The 16471-nt window shown below is 42.9% G+C and overlaps 1 protein-coding gene across 9 annotated transcripts; it reads right to left on the bottom strand.

Moving 5' to 3' along the window:
* Positions 1–330: 330 nt before the first annotated feature.
* Positions 331–16215, bottom strand: VEZF1 (vascular endothelial zinc finger 1). Of its 9 annotated transcripts, none has more exons than XM_032617397.1 (8): positions 15899–16215; positions 13845–13970; positions 13068–13288; positions 10485–11179; positions 9660–9723; positions 8418–8619; positions 6800–6931; positions 331–3722 (listed from the first exon to the last, which is right to left on the bottom strand). In XM_032617397.1, exons 3-8 carry the CDS (start codon positions 13071–13073, stop codon positions 3295–3297), a joined length of 1527 nt encoding a protein of 508 aa, XP_032473288.1. In that variant the 5' UTR covers positions 13074–13288; positions 13845–13970; positions 15899–16215; the 3' UTR covers positions 331–3294. The 9 variants fall into 9 exon arrangements, with proteins under 9 accessions (XP_032473288.1, XP_032473292.1, XP_032473290.1 ...); XM_032617401.1 differs by having other exon boundaries at positions 6800–6928; positions 8418–8601; positions 15899–16211; XM_032617399.1 differs by lacking the exon at positions 13845–13970.
* Between the last annotated feature and the right edge of the window lie 256 nt (positions 16216–16471).

Below are 16471 nucleotides of genomic sequence, written 5' to 3' on the forward strand. Positions count from 1 at the left end.
CAGGTTTAGAGCATGCAAAGAAATGTTTGAAACCCACCTGCTCTGGGCTTTACTCAAGCTGACTGGAGGAGGTTACTTCTCTTACTGCAGCCAGTCTGGTGCATTTCCACTCTCCCTTCTCGGTGGTCAAACCGGCCTGACATTAGTCCTTCCCTCTCTCTCCAGCCCAATATCAAGACGTGTACACCTGGACAAGCAGTGCTCAAAAATTTCTCTCCCTCTCTCTCCAGCCCAATATCAAGACGTGTACACCTGGAGAAGCAGTGCTCAAAAATTTCTCTATCATCATGGTGAAATGGTGAAGCTTCTGAGGTATTAAGCAATCCATCATAACGTTTGTGACCGGTTAACTTTAATTTGTCAAAATAAATCTGCAGTTTTTGCATGTAATACAGTGCTGGTATTGACAGGAAAAATCATCCATCTGCTTACAGAGAAACCTTCATTTAGGAGCACACCTTAGGAGGGAAATGGATACACAATAAAAGGCAAATGTAGGCCAAGCAGCGAGCCCTAGAGCGTAACAGGCTGGATGTCAGATTTGAGGATGATCTAATACAACTGTTTAGCTGCCAATCTGATAAAGGGGAAGCTCTCAACCAGGTTACAACCAGAAGAGAAAAACAAACTCTCTGCTTTTTTCGTGAGCGGTGGCCTTCTTGCCTTCAACACTTGGTTGAATCAGTTCATCAGCATCAAAACTCAATTCCAGTTCCAAGACAGGAGAATTGCACCACACAACCTACTCGGCCCCTGCTTTCAGTGGCCCACTGCCACCCCCAGCCTGCCAACTCTCTCCCTCCCAAAAGAAGACACGACGTGGGTTTATTATTGCAGACAAGCTTAAGTGAATAAAGAATGCATACAAAATATCATTTTAACTGAAGTCATACAATGAAGTCTCACTCCTGTTTATTATACAATGAATTGATAAAGCAATCATTCCTAGTATATATCTTTTTTTTTTTTTTTTTTAAAAGAACTAATACTTTTAGGGTTCTGACGACCACACTCTAGCCTGGGGGTAGGGTCCACACCTGCCCCCACTGAGGACTGCTCCTTGGGCCATTGTGGAGGAAGCCGGGGCCATCTCAATCACGGAGGATTGTGATTGCCAGCCCAGCCAGAGAGAGACGACAGGTCCCAGCGGGCAGAGCCAGAACCCGGTCCTAGGGCTGCATGCCAGGAAACGTTGGCTTCCTCCAAATGTGGCCAAGACCTGCCCAATCCAGACCTCAGCAGGGCCACGCATGGGCCTTCCCTACACGAGTCCTTCCAGTAGTCCACACATAATGCTCTACATATTAAAAACAAACCATTTTGGTACTGTGGATAGGAACAGTTGTAACAAAGTCATAGCTACATATTTTTCTCTACATTTTGTTTATTGAGACAAACTAATTAAAAGGCACAAACATAGGGCATGTTTACATGGACATTATAACAAACATACACATTAGAAGTGTAGGAATGTGTTGCCTTCCTGCTAAACAGAAAGTTCCTAAGCTTTTATATATACAAAAGTTGTACAATTTAATGTCCTAAAGTACAAAAGATCATTTATAAAATTATTTTACACTAAGTACTATTTATTTTATTTTTTTACTACGTAGTTCAACCCCCTCGAACTGTTTTGTATAATGACACACAGATACCTGTCCCTGATGTAGGAAGTCTGCCTCAGATGCAAGGTATTTTGATGCTTGAACTGACACAGTGGGGTATAAATGGAAGTCATCCAGTTTGATAGTCAGTCCTGCAAACATTCTGCAAGATTAATACAACTAATGTCCATTTCTCTTAACTGCAAGATTAAAAAAAAGGAAAAAAAACCAAAAACATATTGCAACTTAAAAAAAAATAATCACAGCGCCTTGGTTTTAGTAACTTTTTTTCCAAAACACAATGCTTTAAAAACATTAATGTGTGACATGATGGTGTAAAGAGTATCTGTCTCCCTAGCTTTTGGTTTCTACTTTGTACTATGTACAGAGATAAAACATCCTGCTAAGAAATAAAAAGCACATGTCTTAACGTGCACAAGCATTGCTGGATTTCTGCAGGGAGTGCAGACAGCTGTCTCCCTGAAAACCCGACAAAGCTGATACAAGTGTTTTCTCAAAGAAAAAAAAGTGATGTCCATATTTACAAAGTTGAACAAATCTGCACAATACTTAAGAAACAGAAGGAGAAATTAAAAAGAAAAGATACACTCTGCTTGTTCTGAAGGGGCATACTACCTAGTTAGTGGTTAGAATAAAAACTGTATACAATTTAATATAAGACATAAACTCTAGTGAGCAACTAACACACCTTTCCCTGTTGAAATATCAACAGGCTCTGATTGGGAGAGAGAGGGGCATATCACATCCCAGTGCCTCCAGCGTCTTCCAATTAAAGCAATATATTTTAACTGTTCCAAAGTACTCCTTGACCCCTGAATAGGAGTCCCATTGATCTCCGTTTGTTAGGAGTCTGCCTGTCCGCACACTTGACTTCTCCTCTGTCAGCTGCGGCCTTTTCTCACCAAAACACAATGTGTATGTTTTGTTTGTTTGTTTTTCTAAATTTTTTAAAAAAGTCAACTACAATGCTATATTCCATCAGGATTAGTATGCTGAGCAATATTTACATCTCCAAATATCAGGTCACAATCCCTATTATATGTTGAAGATAGAATGATAAATTATCATATGCTTTGCATATCAGAGCTGGTATCACCTTTCCCATAGGGAATGCTGCCTGAAATTAACATATTCCCAAAGGTAAAATGCATATTCTCTGAAATGCATTTTATTATGACAATGCATGTATTTACTCATAAAAACAATAAACACAGACAATTTTACACTAGCTCTCAATCCCTGGATTTAGAACTTCAGGTTAAAATCAGCCATCCACCTTGTATATATGGGGAGAAGAGTTCTGCTAGTGTTCAGAATAAAATGATTTCTTGGGATCAAAAACAGTAATGCTGCTTTTTAATTTTGAAATGGGTTTCGCTTTTTCATGATTGGTTTTAATTCCGGCTTTCATCTTGCCAACTACTATCCTGTTTAAGCAATGCTGTCAGCTAAAAGGAATTTCTGATTAAACTAAAGTGGTCCAGTGATAAGTGACATACACACCCTACTTTGAACAATCCCAGCCAAATTGGAGAATAATGCTACTACACTATTATTAACTAATGTAATAAATCTCCCAATTTCATGGTTTACTTTTTGCTTTAATAAACTAAAAGTAAGTTGCTGGTAAATATTTACTTGAACCCATATTTTGATTTTATAATACTGTTTACCAAGGTGGTGATGTAGGCAAAGCTTGGGGTAAGAAAGGCATGCTCTCTACAGGCCTCATTGCTATATTGAGAGGGGCAGCTAACGTCATAGGCGTGGGCAGGTTCATTGGAGATGTGATCGTGACAGGGTGTGCTATATTCACTGGGGCAGTGACGGGGGTGGGGAGGTTGACTGGGGTAGTGAGTGTTAAAGGAGAGGTCATGGACAATGGACTGGTTATAGTCACGGGGTGCCCTATGTTCATCGGGCTGGTTATGTTAACTGCACTTGAAACATTTACTGGACTTCTCATGCTCATTGCAGCGGCCACTGTGACTGGGTTTGACATAGTCCCAGACGACACAGAGGACGTTATATTGAATGGAGTAGTGAGAGTCACAGGTGTCGTAGCAGCCGTGGAGGTTTGGCACAGGTTAGCAGCTTCTAAAATAAGAAGACAAAAGGGCCTTTAGACTCTCAAAACAGTGAACACAATTCAGTTTCTGAATCAACTTCTTTTAATTAAAAAGGACAAACATTTAATAAATTAAATTATAGTTTTCTACCCTGTGGTCAACAGGAAGGGAGGATCCTTCTGAGCACAAGACTGGGGGCCAGGAATCCCAGCATGAGAGCAGATCTCTTCTGATGCTGTGCCTTTCACAAGACTGAGGCAACTGGCTTAGGCTTGGTGCTTTTGGTTTGGAGTTTAGATTTACTTACCTACCTCACAGTGATGCTGGAAGATCAGGTAATTTCTGCAAGGCACTCGGGGGGGCAGAGATATCAAGTAGGGCTAAGTATTCTCACTACCACTTCCATGTAGTTCCTCTGAATTCTAAAGACTTTCCCGGGAAGAACCAAGCACCCACAGGCCAGGCTGCAAGAGCTTGTTTACACAGAGCTGGGCAGATGGTTACACAGTAACAGATAATCAGAAAAATCTTCTCACAAGGCACACTGTAACTAGCAGAGAGAGGTGTGTGTCCTCGATGCTATGTACTCTAAAGCCTTCTCAGAGGTGAAGCCACGTTCTGTTAAGGTTTTAAAACTCCATTAAGTAGGGATGGATAAACAAGTTGTTTTAATATCATCTGTTTATTTCAGTCTTAGAAAAATCATTTTAGTTAAATAATCCTGTTGTTTCTGGTTGTTTCTTAACGCTGTTTAGAATGAACAAGTATCCCTCAGTAGGTTTATGTTCTCCTCCCCGCTCCCGTTTCTTCTTCTCTTTCTGAGGCTAACATAATCACCTACTTTATGCCTGGTGTCATTTAACTGTACGTATTCCACACACCACCAGCCATACCAAGGGGGACTAGCCAGGCTAGGAGACCCTGCAGTGAGCTGGGGGACCGTGGTCCTTGTTATCAGCAAAGCCTGGGCACTTCTTAAGGAAAACTTCCCTCACAGGTGACACCCCTTACACCACCCCTCAACAAAATTCAGCACCACCTGCTGGTGTGTCAGAAAAGTGCAGTAAGAAGACAGATGGGGGTGCTGGCTGTGACTTGGCTGTCAAAACGGAGAAATGCATTTGAGACTAAAGATGGACGTCTGCCCGCAGGCCACGCATGGTCAAATCACCTCAGGTGGACCCTTGAGTCAATGATCAGCCCTTCCTTGATGAGCATGTAACCTTGGCATTGCTTCATACTCTATATCAGGGATTCCCAAACCTGGCTGATGATCAAAATCATTTACCTAGGGAGGTTTTTTGAAAACAACTGCTTCCCAGGAAATTCAATTGTGAGATTTAGATGGAACCTGGATATCTATCTATCTAAAAAGCTGCTGAGATGATGATCTCATTGTCATCCAGGTTTGGAAACTTATATTACCTTATTTACGCCCAATATTTAAAAGGGACATGCTGATTCAAGTTCAGGTTTTCAGGTCAGGAGTCTCTTCTCCCCCCAGACGTGACATTTACTAACATGAACACAGAAGTTTCTAACATCAGTGGTCGTCTCCAAAGAGATTCATGCAACAAATGGGAATACAATAGCATTTTGTTTCACGCAGATCAGAAGATGAGCTAAACAACTGAGTCTTATTGTGCAAGCACACTGAAATACAATACCAAACAGAAGAGTGCAGAAGAAAAGAATGAGGGAGAAAACCGACTCACTTTTGAGGTGATGGTAGCGTGCTAAAAATATTCTCCTCCTGTTTTCACCAAATAAGCTTTCACTTGCTTGGTGGGTGTGCCAACTCCCCACCTCCCCTTCATTTTCTTTTTAATCTAACCCTATCCCTTTCTGTAACGTAAACACTTTTACTTCTTCTCTGAGCAAAGCATCCTTCGTAATATGCTTTCAACCCACTATGCAATTATCACGGCACATACACACATATAAATTTTTCTCCCCTACCCGCCATTCTCCATTCCTTCTCTTTATCACAAAATATTTAATCAAAATAACGACAAATATTCATTTGGAAGATAGGAATAAGCAGCACCTGAGGCAAAGTGGAAAGCCTATCTGAACTGCTGCATTCTTTCCTCCAGTGCCAGTAGATATATGGAAAAGCTATTCCTTTTATCTTTTTCCAAGTACAGGATGTTTAGAAGGCATCTCAGGAAGGGAACAGCTGCACTACATGAACGCAAAGGATGGAAGAAACTACACAGCAAAGGAATTACAGCAGAGCTTACATGCAGCGGATTCCTTATGAATTTAAAATAAAACAGTAAGGCATGACAAGGGTGGGGAAGGCAAAACGGAATTTAGGAATCTGTCCTGTGGCTGATGAGAATACACTGACAAAATGATTGAACTGAAATGGCTGCACAGTCGTCCAGAAGCCAAAGCTACAACTACTAAGTTAAAAAACTGTGCTGAAAACTGACACTCCAACCGCTTCTTTATAAGATATATATGAGAGAAAAGCAAACCATGCCCAGTTTTAGTAACAATTACAGCAAAGTCACTAACAACTGAAGTACATACATGTTAAGCTAATGCCAGCCCCAGTGACAGACTGAATGAGATTAAGGGTGAGACTGAGAAAAAAGACATCAGCATTATAGAGTCTGAAATATGTAATAAATAATACAATTCAGAAAGAACACTAAAGAGCAGAAAATAACACAGTTGTAAGAAAATGAACTTATGTACACATAAGGATATTTCATCTACCTTTAAGAGTGGGACTATTTTAGAAACACAAAAAGGAGCCTTTAATGCACGGAGGTTGACATTAAAATGAACATAAAAAGGAACTCTGAGCGTACACAGCAAAGGACCAAATTTGGCTACAAATGTGTAACAAAATTAAGTCAAAAGAAAGAACCTGACAAGAAGTACTAAGAATTTTTATTTCCTAGTAAAAAAACTTACTTGGAAGCTTGGAAGCTCTGTTGCTAATAACTTTACCAGGTATTTCCTAGCACACAGTATCTCCTTAAAGTGTTTCCATAAAGCTGAATTCTCTAAGCTGTGGCAGCTTTACTTTGTTACTTGGCATACCAGATGAAAACACTGGCCACGCTGTGAGCACTGGATGCCTCATCTTACCTTTCTTTCTTGCTTTGACAGCTTCTTCCCACAGTCTCAGTGTCTCTACCTGCTTCCCTGGCCAGCTCGTCACATGCTGCTGCTGCTGCTGCTGCTGCTTCTGGCTGCTGGTCTCTTCACTCATGCACGCTGCTCCAAAGACAAAGACAGAAACGCTGTATTTACCTGGAAAGAGTGTGGCTATTTTTTCAAAATCCGAACTTAGATACTTTGACTCCTCATGCCTCTATGATCTTTATCATTTGACCTGATAGTTTTTTACTATAGTACATCTTTTGTGCTGCTGTGTCTCTACTGGTCAAAATAGATAAATTTTAAAACTCCAGAGAGCTAGGGAAAACCAACATAAAAGAATTCTTTGCTACATTAAAAAGCAAGTATCTTTTAGAATGGAACTTGGGTAATATTAGCATGGAATAATTAATGCTCATCAAAATATGTAACATAGTTAGTTACCTGACCACAACGATGTACATTAAAAGTAAATTTCTGTAAAGTTAACGAAGTTTGACGTGCTAGATAATAAACCCAATGTACTTACAAAGAAGCAAAAACGAATGAGATTGAAACACATTAACCATTCTTTCCCATTCACTTTTGGCCACCTATTCTGAGAATCTGATGTTTCTGCTGCATGAAGTACATATATAATAGAATACAGAATTAGGAAAACACTTTCTTCTGGTGGTTAGGGAGATCTTAGAAAAAAGCCTGGGTAAATGCAAGTATTGAATTTTATCCACATGTCCCTGGAATATTCTATCTTTTCAACTCTGAATTTAAGGTAAGCAAAGCATTTAAACATTCAAATGGGTACGCTATCCCTTTGCTCTATAGATTTGGGTTTGAGAAGTAAAATTATGTAACACTGCTTTTATCTTTAGGTTATGAAGGACATGTTATTAATACTATCAGGAGTTAGGGGGCACTCGTGCCTGAGAATCTTCCTAACATTAAATAACATCAGTTAAGATTGCCTGGCATAAGATGCAGCTTCCTAGTATGGCTTCTGCTACCACAATCCTAACACACTAAAGCTTTTTATTCAAACCCCATAGAAGAAGGGACACATTGAAAAATAGCTGCAAGGAAATTGTGCTCTTCTAACATGGACGTTATTAGTAGACAGTACAGGATTAAAAGCAAAATAAGTGGAGAGTTTATCATTGTTGCCTGTATACACGTACGTAAAGTGTATTTCCAACACTAATATACACCGTCCATTGACGCGTGTTTGCATACTTTAGCAACAGGAGGAAACAAGTAAGGTGAACATTAATATAGTCCTGAGAACACAGGTGAAAATATCTTCAATATATTATAAAAAAAAAAATCTAGATTCCATCAATCTGAAACGCAAAAGAAATACAATTTGGGCTTCCCTGGTGGCGCACTGGTTGAGAGTCCGCCTGCCGACGCAGGGGACATGAGCTCGTGCCCCCGTCCGGGAAGGTCCCACATGCCGCGGAGCGGCTGGGCCCTTGAGCCATGGCCGCTGAGCCTGTGGGTCCGGAGCCTGTGCTCCGCAATGGGAGAGGCCACGACAGTGAGAGGCCCGCGTAACGCAAAAAAAAAAAAAAAAAAAAAAAAAGGAAATACAATTTGAAGTGTCACCTACTTTTACTGATGCCTTGTTTACATGTATTACAGTTGATACTTTGGCTCTGCCCGTGTGTCTTTAAGTGGCTGGTGATGTATGCTGCGCTCAGGAGCTTCCCACAGATGTTACAGGATACCTTGCCTTCGTGGCGTACCATGTGTGTCCGCAGTCTGTCTTTGGTGGCAAAGGCAGCAGTGCACGTCTGCATGAGGGAGGAAAACTTTTTTTAAATATAGACTATCCTGTTCTACTCATTTTAAAGTACGTTATATTCTAGGTATTACCCTACTCATGTCAGCAAGCAGACTGAGTTAGCTGAATTTTAACTGTATGTGTTACCTAGAACTGTACTCACGATAAAACACCTGGTGAATTTTAGACTCTTACATTTTGAGGGGAAGAAAAAAACATCAACAGAGTAGTGAAAAGATGTGAGCTGTAGAGTCAGTTAAACCCGGATTTAAATCCAGCTCCCTGACTCAATAAACAATGTAATGCTCAGCAAGTTAGCTAACCTATCTGAATTTATTTCATCTGTAAAATGAAAATAATACCTACCTCACAAAATTACTGGTGGATTAAGAGCCTGGCCCAAGGCCTCATGACAGGTAATCACTCAATGACACTAGCTTCGTTCCTCCAATTGGATTTTTCTTAGAATTCGAATCACTTACTTAATAAAATCAGTCATTAAAAAAATTTAACTGAAAGGAGCACAAAAAGACTTCCAGCAAAAAACCAGAATTACTGACGCCTAACACGGTCATTTCATTTAGCAAGATTCTTAACCTCTTCATTACCACAACTTATGTCATTAGAGAATGCTCCAATTTGGCGATAGCAGACAAAAATCCAGTAAGTGGTAACATTTGGGAGAAAATTCATATTTTCTTAGATTATGGTTAAAACAACCTCAATCATCAGCCCAGAAGTTAATTTAAAACACTTCATTCATTTATTCTTTTCAAATAAACGACCTTTGCAAGACAATAATTTTTTTTTTCTTATAACAATAAATACTGTTGCCCAAGGAAAATGAAATGTAGCTTAACAAAAACAACATTTACATTTTTAAATGATCTTGCCTCACAGAAATAGAAGCTGTCATTTATATTTTATAAAACCAGAATTCAAATGGACCACATTTACTCAAGTCAGTGATTTTACGACTATTCAAGAAAGGTGAGACTTGACTGGCTCAGACCTTCTGGATAATGTGCATTAAGTGCTACACTAAGGATAAGTCATTTTAACTCTTACTTGGCATTTGAAGGGTCTTTCTGTTGAATGGACATGTTTTACGTGACAGCTTAAGTGGTCAGGCCTGTGAAAGAGAGAGTTTCAACAGAAGATGTAATGGAACACACATAGAGAAATGCTACTTACTGTGATGTTTACATGCTTGGCAGACATGGGTGGGGGACATTTTAAAGAAAGACAGCAGAATTACCAACTCCCCCACCCCCCAGTGCAAGCCTCCTTACCTCTCTTACCATAAACAAAAGTCTTAGTCCTTTATACCTGTTAATTTTCTTTCCTAGTCAACATCAAATCGTATTAGGTCTTGATTCTTTACAATTACAAAATACCCAAAGTTTAGTCCTAACACTTGCCAGAGACAACTGCTACTACATTAACTTTAAAAGCCTTTAAAAACGAAAATTAGTGAAATGTTAGTAACCACAGAAAAATGGAAAAAAACGTTCTCTTAAAAGTTTTAAGAGATTCCAAGGTCATCCCAACTTCCAGGATACGTTTCTTTGGTTTGTGCAGTGAATCTCATGTCCAGCCACCCAAATGAATTGAAAACTAATGGTTTCGCAGTGATAAGAAGTACTGATGTGCCGAAAGAAGGCCTGAGTCCACCAAGGCACTTCTTAAATGAAATAATAAGTTAATCACTATGTCACGACTTGTCAGCCACACCAAAACTGGAATTAGACCTGGAGGTGTAATACTTTATCTGTCACCAATCTCCTCTAATAACACAGGCCTGCAAATATCTATTCTCACATAAACCTTCTAGATCACGCAGAGATCGTATTGATACCATAATGAAAAAAAAAGCAAAGCAAAATGCAGTACCTCGAGAAGCCTTTCCCACAAACACTGCAAGTATAGGGTTTGGTGATGCCTCCTTCGTGAGACCTCACATGGTAAGTCATCCGGTCCTTCCTCTTGAAGCGCTGATTACAAATAGGACACTCGAAGGGCTTTTCGTCCGAATGGGAGAGCTTGTGCCGATTGAGGTGGTACACATCTCGGAAGGCCTTCCCACACATCTCACAAGCATGGTTCTTCTTGACAGGCTTACTGGGTTTCTTGACAGACTGCGTCACGGGCATAGCTGTGGTGCTGGCACTGCTGCTGGGGTTGGTGCCCGAGGAAGATGTAGTGACTGTTGACAAGATGCCTGCAATGGTTGAGACCAACGAAGTTCGGCTGCTGTCCCCAGCGATGGTGGAGATAAGGGGAACCACCGTGGTGGGGGTTTTCTTTGGCCGGGACACCAACTTGATGCCTGTGTGGCAGGACTCGTGGCGCCTCAGGTGATAGCTGTCCCTGAAAGCTTTACTGCAGTAAGTGCACACAAAGGAAGTTTTGGGTTTTTCTTTTTTAATCCCAATGGCATCCTTTAATGTTTCTGGAGCAGCCTGAGGTTTCTGAGTTATTGGTATTGGAAGCAATGGTTTCTGATCAGGGGGCTCCACAGCAGAGCTCAGGAGGGGCAGCAAGCTGTTCTGTGCTGCCTGCTGTTGGTGATGGGAGGCTTCGTGGGCCTAAAACCAAACATTTGCACTTCAGAAATTCAGCCTCTCACAATGACCTTCAAAATTCAACATGCTTCAGACAATAGAGACCAGAAGAAACAATCAAGGAGCCTATAAGCTACTCTCCGCAGCAGAGATCCAGCAACCACCTAGCTACTCTCAGAGCTCCCAATGCAAAGCATTAAAATCACTGCACAGACACAAAACTTTTGCGAGTAAGCTGCTGACAGTGATCTTGCTTTCAAACAGCTGACTAAACTACACACCACCCTGGTTCATAAGGGACATACCAGCTGATGAAATGAGTCTGCATTAGTCTGTCAGTGCTGAGACCAAGTTTAAATAACTTGTCAAAAAAATTACACTCCAGACTTAACTATTTAACAGTACCTTACTGCAGTAATCCACAAGCCACACACTCACACATACACATATAGACATGTAATCATCTACTTGTCTATTTTACCTAGGAAAATAGATGTCTCTACCCCCTTCCATCACAAACTCTCAGTGACGGAGGAAAGAGGCTGTTGCTAAGTAATACAAGGAATCTAGGTCTCTGAATACATATGCTAGTGGTTAAGTTTACTTTTAAAGTTTCCACTTAACTCTACTAAAAGATTTGGTTGAAATGGAATCTGCTATTAATCATCCTGGAAGGCATCTGTGAAGGCAGCCCCCAGCAAACACCTGTCAATTGTTTCTCAGTTCATTTAATCTTACGCTAGAAGTCTGCATCCTTTAGCAACACTAGTTGTTCAAACCCTAAACTCAGACTAATAAGAAAAAACAAACTATAAATAATTTAAATTCCTTTCATTTTCATCTTCTTCTAGCAGCGGTAGGGCGAGTTAAAGTATTGGACATTTGCTGTTATAAAGTGCTTTTCCACTCCAAAACTGGGAGCTGGACAATGTTTGGAAATTTTCTTTAGCTGCACTGAAACCAAAATTTCATTGTGGGTCAGGTTCTTGGTATTTATGAGTAGTTACTCACTTGGTTTTGATTCTTCCAAAATTCTCCATACCTCTATACTGATTAACATTTACGAAATGATGGAAAAAAATTCCTGAAATAGTTCTTCCTAATATGCTGTATTTGATCAACATTATTTTTGAAACTCTTGACAGTGAGCTCGAGCCCCTATGCTTGAGTTTTGTCATCCTAAAAGGATACATGCACTCAGAGGTAAGAGTTCCAAATATTTTAAGCATACAGTGTCCTAGGAAGGGCCCATCCCATCATCTCAGACACTCTAGACACTTATTTACCCTTTTCACTCTAAATCTAAGTTCTACATTACACTCCATTAAGTAAAAAAATATGGAGACACACAGACACACTCACACCGAGCTCCTCTCTTGACGAATAAGAACACCTACCACACACAGCTCCATGTTTACTTGATAGCAGCACAACAGCTAAGCCTAGAACCAGACTTCCCTAAATCATCAGGAGGTGTCATATCCAGAGTTAACCACTTTCAATTTAACTATTTTGACTGAATCTTCCTTTGAGTCCTGGAAGTACTCATAGAAATTGTGTGCTTACTTATGAGTATCTTTCTGGACTTAGTGCTCACACTGAGTCCACTTTTAATTTAATTTACGGAGCTCCTGTAATTGTCAGGGTCTACCCAAGTGACTTTAGTAAAAACTTTATAGAATTTGGACTCTAATCTTACCCCCTTTCCAACCTGGCTGTAGGATGCCCAAGCTTCCGTACAGTATACAAACGGTTAATAGCTGAAGAGAGCTCAAGATATACAATTTCAAAGGCTAACAGATCAGATAATAGGGAAAGCAAATCTTCTGGACAAAGTTTAGACTTATAGTGTTTAGAGGCATTTTTCAATTCTAAACAACCATTAGTTCGATGGAGTACTAAAAGCACTTACTGCCATTTTACCAATTCAGATGTCTGTGGCAACATAAAGTATTTTTACAGCATTGCTGAAGCTCACTCTCACAGGAGGGTCACACCAGGTCCCTGCTTCTCGGGTGAAATGCTGTAGAATGCCTCGCCCACTACGGGAATCACTCTCTGAGGATTCCTAGGATCCCCACACTTCTATATGAAGCCTTCTAAGAGGGGAACTGGGTTTCCCCAACTTGTTCTCTGAGGGAGAGACAGAGTAAAATAACAACCATGTCCTGCCTTCAGTTAAGTGATTTTTAAAAATATACAACTTCTGGGTAGACTTTTATTTGACTAGCATCATCAAACCAAAGTTTTAATTTTATCTCCCATCTCTTTCAACTGCAAGGTTTTTTTAACCCTGCCCAAGCTTTCCTCTTCTGGGGCTGGCAAAAAAACAAAACAGAAATGTTATTTCATCACCCAGGGTGGTAGGATACGGCACCATGAAATCTCCAGTGCCAGAGGGTAAAAGATTTTGTACTGAAGGAAACTGGCATCAGTGAGTCATATCTTGAATGTCCTATTAGGAGAATCATCCATCAAACACTTTAACAGATATGGGTTTCACTTTCCACCAGGTTATTTGGAAAGCAAGCAGGTATTAAATTGTTTTAAAATATAAATTCAACAGGATGCTCCAGGAAACAAATGAGAGAGTTTAACTCTCCATTTCCCCAGTGAAAATTACTTAAAACTGGAACTGAGTAAGTCTATTCATACCTTTCCAGAGAAAAGACTGAAATATTCTCTTTACCCATTCAACTGTCCTCGGCTCTAAATTATAAGTTTTCCAACAATTTTCACTGCACACATTGCCAAGCCCAGGATCAAATATTAGCTTTCACACTTCTCCATCAGGTGGAAAAAAAGATTTTAATAGCTGAAAAAAATTAAATAATATAAAATCTAATTAAAAAGTTGATCATTAAATGTTTGGCATTTGCTTTCCCCAGGAAAAGAATAATAAAAGTATTCCAAAAGATTTTTCAACTAGTTTTCCAAAAATTAGTTACGGGGTTTTCCTTTACATAAAGAACTCTCGTTTTTTTTCAATCTCCATTGAGAGCACGTTTAATATGGTAAATCTAAATCATTCCTCATGTGAAAAATCACTGCAGTGGCCCATTAATCCCATGTTTTAAAATGACCATTTGAAAGCTTTTTCTAGAGAGGGCATTTGCCACCTTTACACCAACCTGGATGCAAGCTAGTTATGTATCATTTTTTTCCAATGCATTTTTAAGTTGACTTACCACATTATCAAGCTCATCAAAGCACTTGTTAAAACAATACAAGATCACAATAAGGGCCAAGTTAGTGAATTCCGTAATTTTGGGTATGTTCAATTTTAAGAAGCCCGAATATATTTCAATTACTTAAAAATCAAATTACTCACATTCCAAAGAATACGTCTTAAAACAATAAACCACCTCTACACAGTAGGCACTGTTTGAATTATCCAGTTCCTTATATTAACTCCACTGGGATGGGTCCAGTGGCTGGGAGGATTTTTTTTGAAAATTCTGTATCCATTCCTGGTTAGTTCCAAAAGGTCTCAAGCGCCCAAGCTACGCATTTGGGATTTCACGAAGTTATTCAAAGAAGGAAAATAACTCAGAGAGGCGGGAAGAACGCACTTAAAGTGACGAGCTTCCTAACCTCCGGTTCCTCAGTTTCCCCGTGAGCTCATTACTACTGCCCATTAAGTGCTTCGTTTTCAAACAGAAACGAAGCGGGGAAAAAATAAGTTCTAGGTCTTCCAAATAGGGGTCCCCACCTCAGATGGGCGGGCAAGAAGGTTGCCAACGCATCGGCTACAGTCACCTTCAAGTTTCTTGCAAGAAGTGAAGACCAACACCCCACGAATGACTCATCTGGGGGCTCCGTAAGCGGACTTTGTTTGCTCTCTCCACTGGCCGTCTCCCCCACTTGGTTGGAGGAAACGCTAAACGTGGGACGAGAGAGAAACGCGCCCCAGCAGAAGGTGGGGCCTCCCGGAGTCCCGGGCCCCCGCCCCCCCCCACCCCCGGCCGGGGGATTCCCCGGGCTGAATGGGACGGCGGTAGAGCTGGACAGAGGGAGAGGGTGTCAGCTGCCAAGGCTCGGCACTGGCTTGGGAATGAAAACACGTAAATCCAACGAAAAAGTTTGGGGAGGGGATACACGTTTACAGCACCCCCAACTGGGTAAACATGAGGGGGGCGGCGGGAAGGGGGAGTGGCGGGGAGCCCAAGGATACCCGCTATTCGCGGGGACTCGAGCGGGGGGGCTTGTCAGAAAGTCAACATATACACACAAAAAGAAGACAGGGAGGTGAAAAGAACGGAGAACGAACGAAAAGATGGATGAAGTGGGAGGGAAGTGAGCAGAACCCGGGGACCCCCCTCACCCCACGGTGCGGGGCCGGGCCCGGCGCGCCGTGGCCGAGCGGACCGCGCTATCCAGCGGCCCGGCGCCCTCCTTTCTCTGGGCCGCGGCTGGTGACAGCGACCGGCCTCCTCCCTTCCCCTTCAGGGCGGGAGGGAAGGGTGTGTGTGTGTGTGTGTGCGCGTGTGTGTTTGTGTGCTGGGGGGGGGACCGGGGGTCACCCCGAGGCCTGCTCTCTTCCCCGCACCCCGTGAGGCCGCCTCCTTTCACCTCAGCAGCCCCGCTCCGCCGAGGCGGGCGGGCGGAAAAACAAAGGGGGATTAAGGCCGGGCCGGAGAGCGGAGCCGGGAGGGAGGGGAGGAGGAGCGCCCGCCCGCCCGCCAGCCCCGGGCCCGGCCCCCCTGTCCCCCCCGTGTCCCCCCCGGGGGGGGCCCCCCGTACCTGGAACAGGAACGCGGTCCAGTTGGCCTCCATGGCTGCAGCGGCCGACCCCCCTCCTCCCCACTCCCCCCGCTCGGGGAGCCTCCTCAGGCGGAGGAGGCGACAACAAAGCGGCGGCGGCGGCGGCGGCAGCGGCAGCGGCGGCTCCTCAACATGGCAGCGCCGAGCGCGGCCACTTCCGGTAACCTCCGGGACGCACCACCGCCGCGGCGAGCGCGGGCGGGGGGGGAGCCCCGACCCGGCCGCCGCCGCCCCCAGTGGCCCGGACCCCTCCCGGGCGTCCCCGCGGCCCGCTCGCCGCCTCGGAGCTCAGCCAGTGCCTGCGGGCGGTGGGGTCAGGGCCCCCGCGGGGGGGCTGGGGTGGGGCCGGGGGCGGGGATGGGGCGCGGCGTCCCCCCCCGCGGGGGTGTGTGGTGCTGCGGTCCGTGGCTCAGGCAGCTGGAACAGGGGGAGCTCAGGAGAGAAGATGGAGGACGCCAGGGTCTGGCGCTGGCTCGCTGGGCACGGCCGGGCCGGCTCCCGTGACTCAAACCCGGTGCCCGACAGCATCGCGTCCCTCTCAGGCCCTCAGCG

This window comes from Phocoena sinus, chromosome 20 (genome assembly GCF_008692025.1).
Source record: "Phocoena sinus isolate mPhoSin1 chromosome 20, mPhoSin1.pri, whole genome shotgun sequence".
Taxonomy (NCBI): Eukaryota; Metazoa; Chordata; class Mammalia; order Artiodactyla; family Phocoenidae; genus Phocoena; species Phocoena sinus.

Coding starts and splice junctions, on each gene's coding strand:
- VEZF1 (XM_032617393.1), bottom strand. CDS start 15,931: ATGGAGGCCAACTGGACCGCGTTCCTGTTCCAG. Junction 6,932..8,417: donor TAAACAAGGCATCAGTAAAA/GTAGGTGACACT, acceptor TTGTCTTTGGAG/CAGCGTGCATGAGTGAAGAG. Junction 3,723..6,799: donor TGTCAAAGCAAGAAAGAAAG/GTAAGATGAGGC, acceptor TTCTTATTTTAG/AAGCTGCTAACCTGTGCCAA.